This window comes from Balaenoptera musculus, chromosome 6 (genome assembly GCF_009873245.2).
Source record: "Balaenoptera musculus isolate JJ_BM4_2016_0621 chromosome 6, mBalMus1.pri.v3, whole genome shotgun sequence".
NCBI classification, from domain to species: domain Eukaryota; kingdom Metazoa; phylum Chordata; class Mammalia; order Artiodactyla; family Balaenopteridae; genus Balaenoptera; species Balaenoptera musculus.
The window spans coordinates 35,838,041-35,856,661 of NC_045790.1; the positions used below are offsets into that span (position 1 = coordinate 35,838,041).

At 40.4% G+C, this 18,621-nt stretch overlaps 2 protein-coding genes across 4 annotated transcripts in view; one reads left to right on the top strand and one right to left on the bottom strand.

Moving 5' to 3' along the window:
* Window positions 1-3,679: 3,679 nt before the first annotated feature.
* DNAJA1 (DnaJ heat shock protein family (Hsp40) member A1) lies at window positions 3,680-14,676 on the bottom strand. The gene is made up of 9 exons (XM_036854967.1): window positions 14,524-14,676; window positions 13,287-13,428; window positions 12,957-13,134; window positions 10,696-10,800; window positions 9,763-9,990; window positions 6,668-6,782; window positions 5,216-5,331; window positions 4,813-4,913; window positions 3,680-4,062 (listed from the first exon to the last, which is right to left on the bottom strand). Exons 2-9 carry the CDS (start codon window positions 13,416-13,418, stop codon window positions 3,844-3,846), a joined length of 1,194 nt encoding a protein of 397 aa, XP_036710862.1. The 5' UTR covers window positions 13,419-13,428; window positions 14,524-14,676; the 3' UTR covers window positions 3,680-3,843.
* A 96-nt stretch (window positions 14,677-14,772) lies between these two features.
* The window catches only part of APTX (aprataxin), a 39,740-nt gene continuing 35,891 nt past the window's right edge, over window positions 14,773-18,621 (top strand). The window contains exon 1 of one of the 3 annotated variants that reach the window (XM_036854971.1): window positions 14,773-14,895. The gene's annotated coding sequence lies outside the window, so the exon portion shown is untranslated. Of the gene's footprint in view, window positions 14,896-15,112; window positions 15,130-15,837; window positions 15,855-18,621 lie in introns of those variants that run through there. The other 2 variants (XM_036854972.1, XM_036854973.1) reach the window with 2 other exon arrangements.

Below are 18,621 nucleotides of genomic sequence, written 5' to 3' on the forward strand. Positions count from 1 at the left end.
GGGTGTGCCAGGTTGGGTGTGGCTGTGCAGCAGGGGAACGTGGCAGGCATCCTGGGCCCTTGCCCCCCGCCCCGCCTTGGTTCTTAAGACAGCTGCTCTGTTGCTGCAGCCCACCTATTTAACTGATACTCCTCTAGCCGTTAAAACTCAAAAAACATGGCATTAAAGTTAACTCCGTGAGTTGTCCCTTCCACTGAGCTGCTGAATGACTCTGGAAAACATTGAATGACCTGGTATTCCACACCAAAAAAAAATTTTTTTAAGTACAAGTCTCAGGTACAACTCAGTGTGTTCTCCACTAGTTATTTTTTAGCTTGTATTACTACCATTAATAGCATTTATTGAGCCCTTCCTTACTATGTAAGCAGCGTTATTTAATTCTCAGAACTGCTTTATGAGCTCCAGCCTATTCTGAGTCCTATCACATGAAACAGATTTCAAGATTCCATACCTTGCTCCTGGAGCGCAATTGACTGAGGTGGGGTTCTAAAACTCAATTTCTTTACTCTTTGAAAGAGTCAGTTTTTCCACCTTCTGTTAAGACTTATCAAAACCCCACAAAGGCAGACATGAGTAGAAAGAGCACCGAATTACAAGAATCTGGATTCCAGTCTTTGCTGTCATTTCTTTTACTTGGGCCAAGTCACCTGGTAACTTGTTTGAATGGCAAGTCTCTCAGGTCCTACCCTAGGCCTACAGAATCCAAGTCCAGTGGGGCTCAGCAAGCATGCTCAGATTTGAGAACCAGTAAGTAGACTAGAGGTCATTTTCATCAACTGTAAGGTAGGTGTTTCAATTCTTGTTCTGTTGGTCTCAGAAGGTTGCAGCGATAACCAAATTAAGTGATAAAGGTACAAGACTTCAGAAACCCTTGAAAGAGCATCTTTACTGCTATAACTTGCTAGCATTTTTCATTCACTGTGCTTTTAGAGCCTATGCTTCATTTTCCCACAGTACTTCAAAAGAGAGGAAATTACCACAGTGTATGTCTAAGATGGGAAGCAGCCTTGGTCTGAAACAAACTTGCAGTAGTTAAGGGCTGCCATTGTTTGACCCTCCACAGCAATTCTAACAATGGCGTTACTGTTCTGGTGATTAATATAACTATGTCCCCATGGTGCTGGTGTAGAGCCTTGGCTATATGTAACCATCCTTTTGCTTAGGCTACACCCAGTTCAACTACACCAAAATACCCAGAGAGTGAGACTCAAATCATGTTTTAAAGCTTCCCAGGTAACCTCCAATTGTAGCCAAGGTTGAGAGGCAGTACTATATGGAGAAAAAATGTGACGCTAATTTCACAAGGGAAGGTCTGCCACCATGTTCCACTAGGACCCTCATGGGACATAATCAGCTTCTATTTTTATTCCCTGCAAGTATGAATAGACAGAGGAGCATCACAAAGAAAGCATTAGTGCTGGGGCGATGGAACTACACACTTCCACGGATGCACTTGTATTTCTGTGATGACCTTTGCCAGAGTTCTAACAAGAATTTTTTTTTTTTTTTAATACAGAATACAAACTTGTGATTTTCTGCCTCTGCAGGCTGTAACTATTTTCTTCTTCTATCTTAAGGATTTTTTTTTTTTTTACTGTGGTGAAACAAAAGTAAAGCTTATTCTCAACCATTTAAGTATACAATTCAGTAGCATTAATTATATTAACTATTGTGCAACCATCACTTTTCAAAACTTTCATCACCCCAAACAGAAACAATTAAGCACCCACTAACTTACCGTTCCTCTTCCTCCCAGCCCTTGGTAATCTGTGCCTCTATGAATTTGCCTATATATTTCATATAAATGAAGTCCTTTTCTGTCATACATACATGTAACACATTTTGTTTATCCATCTGTTAAGACACATGGCTTGTTTCCTCTTCTGCTATTGTGAATAATGATACGATAAACATTGGCACACAATGTTTCTGAGTCAAGGAATGGAACTACTGGGTCATATGGTGAATTCCACGTTTGGCTTTTTTAGAAGCTGCTTACAGAAACTGCACCGTTTTACATTTTCACCAACAAGGTACAGAGTCCTAGTTCCTCCATATTCTCACTTGTTTCCATTTTGGATTAGATTTTGGACTACTAGGTGTGAAGTTTTGTATCTCACTGTGATTTTCATTTTATTTCCCTCATGACTAATAATATTGAAAACCTCACGTAAGGATTTTTGTAATTTTTAAAATGTCTGAAAGTATTCTTAAATGTGTTACAATGTAAGTTTATTGTAGAATTTAGACTCTCAATATAAATCCAGTGAAAACTAAAATTTGTTGAACCATTACGTTTAGTATTTTGATTTGTTTTCCTTTCCTGGACACCTGCTTCACTATCCAAATATGAGGGTAGCTGTCTGGCCACAAATGAAAAAAGAACCCAAGAATGATATGGAGAGGCTATCAATTAAAACTGTCACTACGACAAGAAACCTGAAGGTTTGGGAAATGATGCACTCTTTACACCAAGTTTCAGTCTCTTCTTTTTAACTCAAGTGTTCTGAGGGGAACTTAAGCTGTGGGTTACTTCCAGGTTAGAAATGTTTTAAGCCTCCTGATTACAATGAGATACAGAATCTGAGCAGAATAAACAGTAAGCTCTCACATTCTCATTTCAGCGTTTGCAAAGATTTTAAAGCCCCCTTCTTTTGCTCATTACTCACCCCTCCACTTTCATTCCCCACCCCTGTTTAATATTAAACATTTAACTATGGTTAAATAGTATTTTTTGGTATTACTCACTTTAGTTAAATGAAAAATTATGTATCTTAATTAGTGAAAAGCCAATACTTCAACCTGGGAAAAAAAAGCCTGTGGTGACACATTGGACATGCTTTGAATCAGTATATTAAGGAGACATTCATACATTTCAAGAATTGCTTAAATTCTGATATCCAGATTTAAGCTTGTGAACATATGACTTTAAACATACAATTAAAGCTATTCATAATTTGCTATTCTACCAACATTAAATTACAGTTACTTTGGAGCATAAGTTAAATGGTTTAAAGTAAGCCTGTAACATACCTGCAAAACACCTTCCTAACTCATACATGCAAATTACTTCTCCATGTAAGGGTCTCATCACTCTAACCTCTAAGTTACCTTGCTCCAGAAGTGACTACTCTAAGGCTTACTGTGGTCCAAAGAGAAGGAAGAAAAAAAAAAAAAGTAACCAGGACCAATAGCTAGATATATTAAAAAAAGATGGCACAGCAGAAGGGAATGCAATTCTACAAGTGCAAGCCCTCAAGAAGCAGCATGTTATATGATAAACCCCTTCTTTAGAAAGGTATCATTTCTATCACTGATACCACAGGCTAAATTAAATTATATAGCATGCCATCTTCAAGTAACAGTTGAGGCAATAGAGTAAATGCAGAGGCATCACAATGAATCCCACTTAACACCACTATACAGACCAACACTTCTCTACAAATTCTTTGACTGCCAGTTAAATACAGTTTTAACTCATAGCTTAACAATTAAGGGTCATACACTGAAGCCAATACATATACCTGGCATTTCAGTCTAAGCTAGTCCATGTACATATAGCTGAAATCAATCACAAAGTATGGCCTAACAAATGCTAGGGGAAATTTTTTAAAGTAGTTTTTACAAGTATTAAACTTATCTTGCACACTGAAGTCATCATACATACAGGGCAAAGTCAGAGCTTTTATATTTGAGTTTATTCTTCATTTAACTTTTAAAACACTACTATAGTTGAATATTAAAACAAACAATAGCAAGTAGTGAGCATATTATGATTATAGTCCTTCACTCAATCACTACTGCAAATAAAATGCCAGCAGTGAGTGTTATTCACTGGCCCCATTAGGAGGTCTGACACTGAACACCACCCCGAGGATGATGTTCATCATCCTCATATGCTTCTCCATTGTAATGGCGCCGTCTTTCCTGATTTGGATCAAAGTCCACTAGTTCTACCTGGTCCATTTCATCAGTCTCTTCTACTTCCTTCCTCTCAGGTAGGAGTTTTTCCAGCAAAGAGAGTTTATCCGGGGAGAGAAAGCCATTCTCAGGAAAGTTTACCTATAGTAAGAAATTTCTACTGTAAGTTTAAATCACACTTCATCCTTAGCTCCTTCGACAAATTTCCATTGACCCATTTTCCCCAGGAAAAAAACATGAAACCACACAATCTTCTGGTAGATCTGCCAATCCCAGGTTAGATCACATGTTCTATAAAAGCATATATCATCTACTATTCTGAACTAGAGTTCAAGCTAAGGTCTTAAAAAAAAAAGATCCTAATAAAACTACACTGTAATGATCACTTCTATTCAGCAAATACATTTTAATAGGAGAACCCATCCTAAAACACATTCTCATTCCTTCTAATGGATAATTTAAACAAAGCTATTGTTACTTAAAGATAGTCCCACCCAAAGATGTTTTCAATAAATGTTAAATCTGTGGGTCTGAGGCCACTCAAATTTAAGACTGAGGAAAATGGTTGGGTTACTTTAAGAACCAGAGCATTGCAGTATTTTGCCAAAAATCCACACCACCTAACATGCTTCTGTTGAACTTTAAGATTCCAGTCATAGCCTTTCATTAGTAAAATACCCACTTGCCACCCCCCCATCTTTAAATAGCCAATAATGATGCAAACAAACCAATAGCAACTTGTTAACAAAAAATGTTCAACATAACAAGAGTAACATTATATCTAGATAAGGGAGAATATAAACTTGGTTTCTAGCCATTCAGAAACTAATTGCTACTGAATTTTAATAAACTAATCATTCTCAAACATTCCTACAGTACTGTATAGCTTACCTTAAATTCAATGATTAGGCGACCCTTTTCATATGGTCTACGATAAATTGGCATGCCTTCATTTAGCACACACTTGATATCTCCATGCTTGACAATCTGACCTAAAAACATTGAAGCCAAATTCCTTAAATACAGTCACACTTTTACAAGGCAGGGAAAATAAAGAACAGAGCAATGTCCTAGCTAACTGCTGGGGGTAAATTTATGTGAAATGATGCTGATACCTTTCATTTATAGGTTTTCTAGGGGCTTACAAAAGAGCCAGGAATGCACGATTTCAGCTCAGCTCAAGGACAGACATGTACCGAGCAACTTAAATGCCACTTTCCTCCGTGCCTGTACTAGCTACGAGCAGACAACGAAAACACTAGAATAGAAACAGACGCTCATCTAGTTACTGTACCTGGATGAGAAGTGATGACTATGGTTCGGTTGTCAAGAGTAGATATTGGCTTTTGGAAGCCACACAATGCCTCAACCAGCTGTATGTCCATACACATGAAAAGGTCTTCTCCTCGTCTGTACAATGTAAGTACGGCATATACTTAGATCTTCAAACCAGCAATGATTACAACTACCAAAGTAGGCAATTCTGTTCTCTTAAAAACAAATGGTATCTTTCAAAAGATGCCCTTTCTTCCCCATTGTTTTTTGTTTCTTTTTGATAGGTACGAAGTGGATTTATTTAGAGAGAAACATACTCCACAGAATGTGGGCCATCTCAGAAGGTGAGGAAGGCCTCTTCCCCATTCTTAAGAGCTGAGAACTGGGAACAGCAAACATATGGAAACTGCCAGCACAGTTTCCTGGACAAGGCTTCAGAATCCCTCCACACACTGTAGGCAGTGGAACAAACCTGAGGCTGGGTCCTGGATAAGTTAGGGTCTATGAAATTAAATAAAGGGGATATGGCCCATTTCAAGGGGTAGTAATTTATTGATGTACATGAATTAAGTAATACAGTGCCTGGCACAGTATGAACACTTTTTTATATTTAATAACAACCCACTTCTTCCTCCTCATGCTTACTTTCTTTTCCAATTCATATTAATGAAATCTTTTCATCAGGCAGAATACTCTACAGAAATACTCTTGTTGAGGATTTACCTCAAATGATAGCATCAAAATTCTGAGCTCGATAGCATTTCCCATTATTCTTGAGACACTACTAATCTAAAACCTGTTGCTTCAGATGTCATTCCCAACAGACTTACTGGAACCCTACTCCAGTCTTATGTTTTATAATTAGCCATTGATACATTATTTAACACTGTTAAATTTATAGTGACGCACAAGAAAGTTATCATAAACACAAAATTATTTCCTAACAATAGACGTGAATTAATATATTACAGCTTCTTACACAGACGATTCTAGACATTTATTTAAAATTAAAAGCACCCCAACTTAGCATGAACTCAGGACTGAAGAAACTGGTGAAAGCTTCAGGGTACTTACTTCAAAACTAACTGCTTATAAAAAAAAATTGGGGGCAAAGTTTTGTCTAGGGATGTTTCTCCTACTCTATCTATTTATACTTATACAACACATCTCCTAACTGAAGAGGAGAAATCCAAAATTAGGCAACAAAATTCAAATTAGGCAACAATTTACCTAAATTTAGACAAAAAAAATAAATGATTTTTGTCTTTAGCTTCTTCTAAGATTGAAACATTAATGATTAACAATCATTTATAAAAGACATATATAGTCTAACTTTTCTGCTATACTTTTCTAGGTTATTTCTAGGAAATGTATTCTAAAAGTAATGAAAAAGCCCATTTATATCTGAGGAAAAAAAAAACAAACCCAAATATGCAAGATGTCGGTTTGAGTATTTGATAAAAGTTTTTACCGAGTAAAAACAGCATGGTCCTTCTGATCTAAAACGATGATAATATCTCCTGGCTCCAGTCCTGGTTCTTGGTCTCCTTCACCATGGAATGTTATCTTCTGGCCATCTTTCATGCCTAAATACAAAAGGCTAATTTTACACTCTTAACATCTAAGCAAGGTCAGAATCTCTACTGAAACACAAATGCACGTTTGTGCATGAAAAAAATGTTCAAGTCTTTGCAGATGCTGAAGTTTTACAGAATTTACCAAAAACGCCCACATGCTTATTGGATCAGTCCAATTTCTTACTGAAGAAAGCTATCATAGTGGAGAACACAAATTCTAGAGGCAAACAAGTCAGGCTTCAAATCTCAGATCTGCTATTTACTACTAGGCCAGATTACCCTGGGGAAGCAAACTGCATAACCTTCCTAAGCATCAACTTTCCCACAGAGACCTATGTCCTCCATCTGGGCTCTTGTGAGGACTAAAGAAAAAGGTCTATGCTGGCACCAAATCAGTGACTGAGAAACATAACCATAAATGTTTTTAACTATTTCATCACTTTAAAAAAACTTAGGGCTTCCCTGGTGGCGCAGTGGTTGAGAGTCTGCCTGCCAATGCAGGGGACACGGGTTCGAGCCTTGTCTGGGAAGATCCCACATGCCGCGGAGCGACCGGGCCCGTGAGCCACAACTACTGAGCCTGCGCGTCTGGAGCCTGTGCTCCGCAGCAAGAGAGGCCGCAATAGTGAGAGGCCCGCGCACCGCGATGAAGAGTGGCCCCCGCTTGCCGCAACTAGAGAAAGCCCTTGCACAGAAACGAAGACCCAACACAGCCAAAAAAATAAATTACTAAAAAAAAGTCCCCACAATCACATTAAAAAAAAGTCAAATCATTTCTATTAAGTCTAACAGAAGCATAAATCAGACTTTCTTCCTTCTATTGTATTAGCAGTAATATAAAATCTAAAAATTTAAAAAATATGTAATATTTATATTGAATGATTTTTAGTCCTCTTTTTTGTTTAAAAAAGAGGATAATTAATTATGGTTGGGTACTTTCAGACCACGTGGTTATTAGTGTCAAAAATAAGGAAGTTTTTCCAATAGGCAAACACTTAAAAAAAAATTAATTAATTAAATTTATTTTTGGCCGCATTGGGTCTTTGTTGCTGCGCGGGCTTTTTCTCTAGTTGTAGCAAGCAGGGTCCACTATTCGTTGCGGTGCGCAGGCTTCTCTTGTTGCAGAACATGGGCTCTAGGCGCGCGGGCTTCAGTAGTTGCAGCATGCAGGCTCAGTAGTTGTGGCTCGTGGGCTCTAGAGTGCAGGCTCAGTAGTTGTGGTGCACGGGCCTAGTTACTCTGCGGCATGTGGGATCTCCCCGGACCAGGGCTTGAACCCGTGTCCCCTGCATTGGCAGGCGGATTCTTAACCACTGCGCCACCAGGGAAGTCCATCCAACAGGTAAACGCTTCTTAAAGGCCAACACATTTACTGAGATTTCTTCCCTCTGGCCCATACACCTTAGTTCAGTAAGGGCTTACTTAGCCAACTAACACCTCTTTAAACAGAACTCATGTGTTTGCAGATGATTTCACTACAGCAGTAGTGCCAGATTTCCTGAACCAATGATCACTGAGGTCACCCAACAAGAGCAACTTTGTTTCACTTTCTATTATGGAAAGTATTAAACTTACATAAAGTAGCCAACAGTACAAGAAGTCCCTATATATCCATCAATATAGATCCAGTAATTACCAGCTCATGACTACTATTTCATGTATTACACACCTCCATCCACATTCCCTACATACATTTCAGTTAAAATCCATACATACCAATTAACCCAAATACTTCAATATATACCTCTAAAAAGAGAAGGACTTAAACCAAAATATCAGTATTACACACTGACAAAAGTAAACATTTAAAAAATTTTTATTTATTTATTTTTGGCTACACTGGGTCTTCGTTGCTGTGCGCAAGTTTTCTCTAGTTGTGGCGCAAGGGCCTCTCATTGCCGTGGCTTCTCTTGTTGCGGAGCACGGGCTCAAGGCAATTGGGCTTCAGTAGTTGTGGCTTGAAGGCTGTAGAGCGCAGTCTCAGTAGTTGTGGCGCACGGGCTTAGCTGCTCCGCGGCATGTGGGATCTTCCGGGACCAGGGCTCAAACCTGTGCCCCCTGCATTGGCAGGCTGATTCTTAACCACTGTGCCACCAGGGAAGCCCAACAATCTGTCTTTAGTCACTCACAAGGCAAAGTAACTGTCTCACTACACCAGTGAAGCAGTTAAACTCAGCTAAGTTTTGCTGGTTGTTCCATTAATGTTAAGAGTATGGGCAGGGACTTCCCTGGAGGTCCAGTGGTTAAAACCCCATGCTTCCACTGCATGGGGCACGGGTTCAATCCCTGGTTGGGGAACTAAGATCCTATAGGCTGCAGTGTGGCCAAAAAAACGGGCAAGTGCAGCATTCATAAATGGCTTCACTTACTACTAATGACCTCCTGAGTACATACTGTTGGTAGCAAGGGGGGAATCTTACCAGAGAGAAATTCAAACCCTACTAAACAGGGACCAATTAAGGGGAAAAAATGGAGGGAGGGGAGTACCATGATTCACATGGGTGAATACTATTTCAGGAGCTTACGTTAATGTAGATGTATATTTTCTAATAATAGTTTCATTTTAAAATAGCAAAGTCTGAAGGAGCCAACCATGCTGATTATTTCAGAGTAAGCAGCACCATTTATTCTGGGGCTATACACATTTCTAAAATTTCTACAATGAGTTTGTACTGCTGTAATACATTTTAAAGCATTTTTAAATAAACTGACAAAATTAAGGAATTGGCAAAATAAAGTAAATCCTAATAATACTTAAAGAAAATTTTAAGTTATAACCCAAGAGGCAGAAACTGACGTATGTTTACATAATCTGTAAAAACCATTAGAAAGTAACATTCATAGTCTAAGTTCTTACAAATAAGTTAATAAATCAAAATATACCTAATTCCTTACTCCAACAGTAGTTTTAAACAACTATAAAATGTAACGTTAATATAATTTGCAATAGCACTCAAGAATTGAAAATAGAAAGTGGCTCAGAACTCACCTTTGTCAATATGAACTTCTAGAATTTTCTTCTCTCGAACTATCTTCCTTCCATTGCAGCTTTTACATCTATCTTTAGGACTGATCCGCTCCCCATGGCCCTGGCACTCCATGCAGACAGACTGAATTTGCTGAACCATTCCAGGTCCTATCTGATGAATTCTTATTTGCATTCCAGTACCTCGGCAATTGGGACAGCACTCTACTGCTCCTTTCTTACCACCTCGGCCTAAATAGTTCAAAAAGAAATTATGTTTGAATTTAGTACTGGACATGGTGACAAATGTTTTAATGAGACAGTTCCTAAACACTCCACTTCATTAATATTTTCAAGGTCTCATGGAATGCCGCTATAAGAATCTACAATTCAGCCTTTTTATTTGATAAAATATCGCCACAATCAGCTTCAGTTATCTATAAACATCTTGATTGCTATTTTCACAAGGAACCATTTCAGAATTCTGGATTTTAAACATGTGCCCCCAAAGCACAATTCTTAAAAGACTACTTTAACTGTGAGACGAGAACATTTTAGAGTTTATTTTCTTTAGAAAATACCATATTTCCAACAAATAACTTGTATTTATTAGAAAAACACCTTAGAGGTTCACAGCCAATAATTTGACAGCTGATACACCAAAAGAGGATACTGTCAAATCATATTACAGATTATGAAGCCATTGGAATGCCTCTGAAGTTCTAGAGGATAGGAAAGACTCATCTCTGAACAGTGCTGAGAAAAACAGACACCAAATTAGATCTGTCCCACCTGCATTCAAAATACACATATAAAAATGCTGATAATTTGCTAATATTTCTCTAGGAGGTGGATTCAGGTGGTTTTCGTACTTGCACTATGTGCAATATGTCAGTTTTATATATCCAGAATGGCTTCAGTTCCATTTTCAATTATATTATGAATGTTAAGACATACCTTCACATTTGTCACAAATCACATTCTTTTGCAGAGCTAGTTTTCTTGTTGCACCATTATATAAATCTTCTAAGGTTACTGTGAGTTGATGCACAACATTTTTACCTACAACAAAACACTGCACATTAAAAATCTAAGATGCTGAATCTTGTGTTCTGCACTATAAAAACGGTAAAGGATAATGAAAGATGAGCCCTACAAGGGTACACTCTAACTGTGGTGTAATTTCAAATAAGAAACATCCGGTGAGATTAAGTAATTTGTATAAGGACGTAGTTACGGCCATCCTACATTTTACGGCAATCAAAAATGTTAACTGCAAAAATCACTTGAGAAAACTCATGTTATTTAAATAGACATATTTCACAGTAAATTAACCCAAATTGTTTTTCTGTCCTAATATATTCTTTGAGTCGTTCACTTATTATATTGAGTAACATGACCAATTACATCGTCCAAAAATTCTTCAGCACACTAAGTTCCAAAAACTAATCAAGTTTGCCCAGGAAAGCTGACATATTTTTTCAGCACTAACTGTTTAAAGGCTAGATTTCTCGGGCTTCCCTGGTGGCACAGTGGTTAAGAATCCATCCACCAATGCAGCGGACACAGGTTCGAGCCCTGGTCCGGGAAGATCCCACATGCCGCGGAGCAACTAAGCCCGTGCACCACAACTACTGAGCCTGCGCTCTAGAGCCCATGAGCCACAACTACTGAGCCCGCACGCCACAACAAGAGAAGCCACCACAATGATGAGGAGCCCCCGCTCACTGCAACTAGAGAAAGTCCACGCACACAGCAACAAAGACCCAACGCAGCCCCCCCAAAAAAAGGCTAGATTTCTCATCCTTTACCATAGTGCTGTGCAATAGAACTTTCTGCAGTGATGGAGATGTTTTGTATCTTGTGCTAGCCAACACAACAGCCAGGAGTCACACGTGGCTATCGAGCACATAATTATGGCTACTGCAGACTAAGTAACTAAATTTTCATTTTTCTTTGCAGTAATCTAAATTTGATGTGGCCAGTGGCTACAAGAGTGACATATCTCATCTAGGAATGGGAAGTGGAAGGTGGAGATCATCTAAGAACAGAGGCTACAGAAATGTAGTCACCTGCCAGATAGGTAGTAAGTTCCCAGCCAGTGATTCTCCCGCAAGGACTTTATCTACCATGAAATACTGCCTTACGCTTAAGTGAAAGAAGCTCTTGAACTTCCTATCTGCAGAACATGTCTAATGAACATTTCTAGTTACCAATCAAGAGTGAAGTGCCATCAACTATAACTTGTTCCTAGATCCACTTTTCTGTTCTGTATCACAAATACTATTCCATGTAATTGGTTCCGGCACGCTGAAAAGCCCTTCTTACTTTAGCCTTACAGAGTATAAAGCTTCTTAAATTTAAGCAAATATTTTCCAATATCACACTAAAAAAATGACCTTGCATTGATCTAAGCCACACAGTAGAGTTTGCCAATCAACTGACCTTGACTGAAAATTGTTTTAAGGTAAATTTCTTAAAAATAAAATACACCCCTCTCCTTTTAAGAGAATCTGAATAAACAATTTCCAGTCCTTCTGAATCCAAAAAGGCTCAGAGAAAATTTAATGGTTTGCCCATTCCTTCTAGAATGGGCTCTACCCATTAGTCCTTGTTTGTATGAACTACACTGGGAACAAAGTAAGATTAACTCTGACCAGAACACTGTACTTCTATAAGCAGTATCTCCACACCCCAGAAACCACATTTCTATTAAATGTTAAGGGCACATATTTTGATATAATAAAACTGAAGCAAGATTAAACAGATAGCATGCTATTTGAAGGCAACGAACCTGTGTTCCAATCAAGACTCTGATGCATAGCTATATATGACCTTGACAAAAATTTAGCATTCTGAACCGTAATTCACTTTCGACTGAGTAAGGCCACTGTACCTCCCATTGAGGCTGAGGGGTGGGGGTGTGCGGATTGAGAATAAAATAAAATCTGTGAAAAGGGTTTTGAAAATTATGCTCCTATACTTCATTCCTTTAATGCTTGATAACAGCACAGAAATCCTATGTACCCCAAGAGCTTTACAAGCACTCACTTGTTAGCACTCGATTGGCTTAGCTATTTTTAGTCTCATCAAATCTCATTTTTAAAAACTCTGACATTATGCTAACAAGTAAACAAGCATTTAATAGGTGAATTCTCAAGAATTTACTTTAACCAACGGCTAATTTTAATTTGCCACACGTGAACTGTCATTCTTACCTCTCCTTTCTCTCTGCATTCTGCCTCCTCCTCCAAAAAACATATCAAAGATGTCCATGGGGGAGCCAAAACCGCCACCTGCTCCACCTTCTTTAATTGCCTGCTCTCCTCCTTTGTCATATAATTCCCTCTTCTTTGCATCAGAGAGCACTTCGTAAGCTTGAGAAATCTGTTTAAACTGTTTCAGAAAAGGGGGGATAAATTTCACTCAAAAAACTCAACTGTTACAAAGCACAGCCACTACATTAGACATACTCAATTTCATGTTGTAATGAAAATACCGTACACCTGGCAAGAACTATTCAGCTACGTTATGAGTGTACTACTTGCCTTCTCTCCTTCATTTGGATTCTTATCAGGGTGGTACTTCAAGGCCAGTTTCCTGTAAGCCTTTTTCAATTCCTCTTGGGTGGCATTGGGTTTGACCCCCAAAACATCATAATAAGTGGTTTCTTTCACCATTTCCTACAGCCTAAAATAAGAAAGTTTAATTTTAGCCGACTTTCAACTGGTAGTTTTAATGAATAAAATTTAGGCATAGAAATCTGTTCTCTGAGAAACCTGATTGTAAAAACGCCGCCTTCCCTAAATTTCACAGAGAAGGTAACAATTCCTTTGGTAATTTAGCCATAAGTTCTAAGACTAAATATAAGTTAATAATTATCGGGATAATTCAAAAGCCTCCTATAGCAGCTGGTTCCCACTCTCCCACCTGAAAGCTCCCATACTAACGCGACTATTGTCTGGATTTTTCCTGTTTCCCTTCCCAACCAGCGACAGAGGGCAGTAAAGGAGAGGAGCACTAAGAGGTTCAATCCACTATCATTATTCTTGATAAATCATACACTTCCTAGAAAAGACATCTGGGCACAAGGCAGGGAGGCAGTGTTTTATGAAACTAAGAACACCAGCCCCAGAAAGCAAGCTCCCCTCCCCCTCAATCCTGAGGCCGTTTCTCAATCACAGGACGTATAGCTCCTCCGCTTCGACCGCCGAACCTCTCTCGCCCCCACAAGCCAGCGTAGTTTACACGTTGTTAGGTTTTCCCCTGCACTCAATGCCGACCGTTAGGGGTTCCTTCCTTTCCCCTCCCACCCAGGATGAAAGGGGTGGGAAAAGCCCAGCACTCAACAAAGCGGAGGAGAGACCGGAGAAGCGAACGCCGCAGCCTCCGCCCGGCTCCTCCCGCGGCCCCTCGCCCCCTAGCTCCTTCTGCGCGTGCGCACAGGATCGCCCACCGTCCCCCCCACCCCCCACCCCAGCCCGCCCGCCAGCGAGCGCGGGCGGAGGGAAAGACGGAGGCGGCAGGTCCTTGGAGACCCCTGGCTAGATAGATAGGGCGTGGAGAAAGCTCCAGAAAGGGTCTCGGGCCCACTCGCTGCGCGCCGCCGAGGGTTGCCGGGGTACCCCCACCAGCCCTCCAGAAGGAGAATCGTGGGTACAGGAATCGACAACCCTCCCGCCCACGCGGAGCCAACCGCCTCCCGACCGCGGTTCCATCCGGCTTCCCGGCGCAGCCAACGGCACCGGCCTTGGTACGAGGTGAAGCCCGAAGGCTGAAGCTCACCGGTGAGGGGGCCGATGCCGGTGTGGGGGAGCGGGAAGGAGCGCGTTGCCTTGCGCAGCTCGGGCAGCCGCCGCTCCTCAGCCTTTCCACCGAGCGTTCTGGAAAGTTCCGCCTGAAGCGCCGCAGCCGTCGTCTTTTGTAGCCGAGCGCAGGCGCGTCACCCGCCGGAAGTCCCGCCCTTCCCGCCGCTGTCACCGCCCCGCGGTTGCCTGGGCAACGGCGCGGGGGCGCTCGGGCTGGGAGGGGCTGTGCGCAAGCCTGGGTCTCCGGCGTTTGTGGAACTTTCTGGAGCCCTTTCCTCCACCCACCGAGTGCGGGAGTGCGGAAGTCTCGAGCGGGAGCGGGGATTACCTAAGAGCGCTGCAGTTTTGGGTCAGCAAGGGATTCCCAAATCTGGGGGGCCGCCGCCGCTTGCGAGAGCGCGGAAGATTCGGGAACTGGGCCCCGGGCAGGGGCTGTGCGCTGAACAGGAACCTCTCAGAACAAAGCCTTTTGCCGCACCTCTTCCCCGCCGGCGCCTTGTTCACCTCTTTCGGCGTCTCTAACAGGCTTAGTTTTTTAGCCTTGAGATTCTGGGAAGCCGCCGAGCACGAAATGCTGAGCAAGGTGGGCCGGGGCCCCAGAGCAATCACCCACGCAGTCCAAGGCCTCGTAATTCACCAAACTGCGAAGTTGGAAGAGCTCTTAGTGCAAGTTCAGACCCGTATACACACGTTATTTGCTTTGGGCCTTGCCATACATCGGGCTCAGGCAGCGCTCAATGGGGAAGCGTTTGCATTACCTTGGTGCAAACCGTGGGCCTTGGAGTCTCTCTGGCCGGGCGTTCACCGGGTTTGGCTTGCGGGGGACACAGTAACACCAAGAGTGGCTAACTGGCAAATAGTTTTAATTATTTGACCTAACGTTTAAGTCCTACTAGTCTGTGAATCTGGATCTAGAGTCTGCAGAGTGAGTCCTTCAGGCTTTCAAATGTTGAGTTCGGGACATAATGGAAGATGGGGTCTGTCTTCCTTGTTCAATAACAAAACAAACACAGGAGGACCTAGCACCAAGGAAGATGGAGATGCAAAGCTGAAAAAGCCCGGTTCACTCAGACTTTAGTAGGGAGACAGACAAGTCATAGAACTGTAGGGGAACCCTGTTAATCTGATGGAACAGGGAAAGCTTCTCTGGGAAAGTGGCAGTTGAGCTGAGTTGTGAAGAAAGAAGAGTATTCCCAGCAAGGACAAAGTGCAAGGGAAGGCTAAGATTAAGGTGTGAAAGAATATGATGTTTTTAGGAAATTGCAGGTACTTGAATATAGCCAGAGCTGAGAGCTGGAGTGATGGAAGGTGAGGCTTCAGAGCTAGTTGGCAAACACCTGTTGGTGTATGTTACTGAACTAAGAATTTTGAACTTTACCCTGGAGGCATCCCCATACTTATCAGTTCAGCCTTATCTCTTTAAATTGTAGCTTTGTGCATTTTCCCAAATGCACTTTTTCACCTGTTTGTGCTTGTGGTATGGCTGAGAAACACCTAACGTTTCTTTCTTTTTTTTTTTTTTAATTTTATTTATGTATTTTTGCTGCGTCGGGTCTTCGTTGCTGCACGCAGGCTTTCTCTAGTTGTGGCTAGCAGGGGCTGCTCACTGCGGTGGTTTCTCTTGTTGTGGAGCCCGGGCTCTAGGCGTGCAGGCTTCAGTAGTTGTGGCTTGTGGGCTTCAGTAGTTGTGGCTCGTGGGCTCTAGAGCGCAGGCTCAGTAGTTGTGGTGCATGGGCTTAGTTGATCTGTGGCATGTGGGGTCTTCCCGGACTCGGGGCTTGAAACTGTGTCTCCTGAGTTGGCAGGTGAATTCTTAACCACTGCGCCACTAGGGAAGTCCACACCTAACGTTTCTGATCTTAGATGTTACCTTCTCAATTATCACCTCAGGTATAAAGGGTTTTGTTTTGTTTTCTTAATCTTCAGTCACTAAAACTCCAGTGCTGCCAGGCAGCGAGCTAGGGCTTGATAATATAAAAATCACGTTAAGTCGTTTTCCCTGCCCTCAAGGATAAATGTTGACAAAAGAAGAGTATTGGGGTGCCAAGTAGGGGGAACCTTGCACCATCCAGATGAGTATCCCAGGCAGAGAGACCAACAGTTGTGAAAACATGAACAATTAATAGAGAACAGTAAACAAACAGCTAATAAATATCGTCCATGTGTTATGTAGGCTTTGAAGTCCTCAAGTCCCTACTTTAGTGTAATGTGAACTGTGTGTTTGTGAGTCTAACATTGGTTAAGCATATGAAGTAAGCATCAGTATGGTGTATATCAAATCACTTCAACGGAGAGTTTCCAGAATAAATATTACCATGGCTAGTGTTTCTCAAGTATTACCATGTTTAGTGTTTCTTTTTGCCTGAGGAACCCAACTGAAATTCCCACACGTTTTAGAAAGATGAAAGTGTGATACAAACATGATACCGTCTTGAGACTGAAACATTAAGACTATGAAATATGATATTGAAAATACTTTTAAAATCTGCAAGCTCTTTAAGCTTAATTCCTTTTTTCCAGTTATATATATATATTTCAGATTATTTTCGAGTATAGATTATTACAAGTTAATTCTTTATTAAGAATAAAATAAAGGGCATAAAATTTGGTTAAAAAAGAAAACTATGTACTCATTTGCTTGTATGTGCGTAGAATATTTCAGAAAGATACCCCAAAACTAGTAATATGGTTGCCTGTGGAGAGAGCTAGCTACTGGGGGGAGGCAGATGGGAGGAAGAAATTTCACAATATACCTGTTTGTAATTTTGGAGTATTTAATCCATTTGAATGCAGTACTTATTTAAAAAATTAAACTTAAAAATGTATAAAATTCCCTCCTCCCAATTCAAGCTTTGAACTAGTAACTCATCACTCCAGAAGCAAGTTAGGTGATTTTTAGTTGCCTTAAAAAACATCATTACGTATGTTCTGTTTGACGGTTTTTCCTTCATAGAAGCTTATGTCAGTGGTGCTGAAAATATGTGCTGCTAAATATCCTGGTTTTTCAGTAATAGAAGTTAACACTTTTAAGAAGCATTATTTACATAAAATACAAAAAGATAAGCAGTAATTTAGAATGTGATCTTTTTTGGTGCAGAAATAAGATCATATTATACATGCTGTTTGCAATTTGCCCTTTTGGCTTAATTTATTGTCATCTTACCATGTTAGGATAAATAGTCTAGCTTGTTATTTTTAACGAATTTATAGTGTATGGCATGCAGGCACTATATTTAACCATTCCTCTATTGAGCATTTTGGTAGTTTCCACTGTTTCATGAACACTGCTGCTGAGATATTCTCAAATAACAGCTTTGGGCACTCATGAAAGTATTTCTGTAAGACAGACATCTGGAACTGAAATTGCTGTGTCAATGTGAATGCAAATTTAAAATTGAATAAATAACTTTCCATATCAGTTTGTACCCCTGTCAGCAGTGTATGAGTGGACCTTGCCAATGTGAGTTCTGTCTTCTTTTTTTTTTTTGTCTTACCTTAAAGGTTAAAAAGTGATATCTGTTGTTTTAATTTGACTTTCTTGAATTGTGTGGTTAGCATCTTTTAAATGTTTACTGACTCTTCTTCTGTCACCCTGTCTATTCCTCTCATTTGACCATTTTTATGTGGTGTCCCTCCACTGTTTTAATGCTATATAATAGCACCTTTATCTGTGATAGATAGTAGGTGTTAATGTGTCGTGTGTTGCAGTTATTTTCTCTAGTGTTTCGTAGCTTTTGACTATATATGTGTATATATTTGGACCATATAAAGTTTTAAATTTTTATGTAGATAAGTTTCAACTTTTTCTTTTTGGCTTCTTATTTCTTTTCTTCTCTCTTCTTTTCCCCTCCTACTTCTCCTTCATTTGCTATGTTTAAAAGACTTCACCAATCCAACATTATAAATATATTCTCCCAGGTGTTCTTCTAGCACTTTCATCGTTTCATTTTTCATATTTAAATCTTTGTTCCACCTAGAAGTTCTTTTGGTGAAAGGACTGAGGGTTATTTGTAATTAACTGAGCTTTATCTTTCTCCAGATGGTGAGCTAGTTTGTCTAAATATTTTAATACTCT

What these genes read in the sequence shown, in the direction of transcription:
- DNAJA1 (XM_036854967.1), bottom strand. Translation starts at nt 13,418, where the DNA reads ATGGTGAAAGAAACCACTTATTATGATGTTTTGGGGGTCAAACCCAAT. An exon ending in AGAAGTTCATATTGACAAAG is followed by an intron (nt 6,783 to 9,762) that starts GTGAGTTCTGAG and finishes TTTTGTATTTAG; the next exon opens with GCATGAAAGATGGCCAGAAG. An exon ending in GCCTAATCATTGAATTTAAG is followed by an intron (nt 4,063 to 4,812) that starts GTAAGCTATACA and finishes TTCTTACTATAG; the next exon opens with GTAAACTTTCCTGAGAATGG.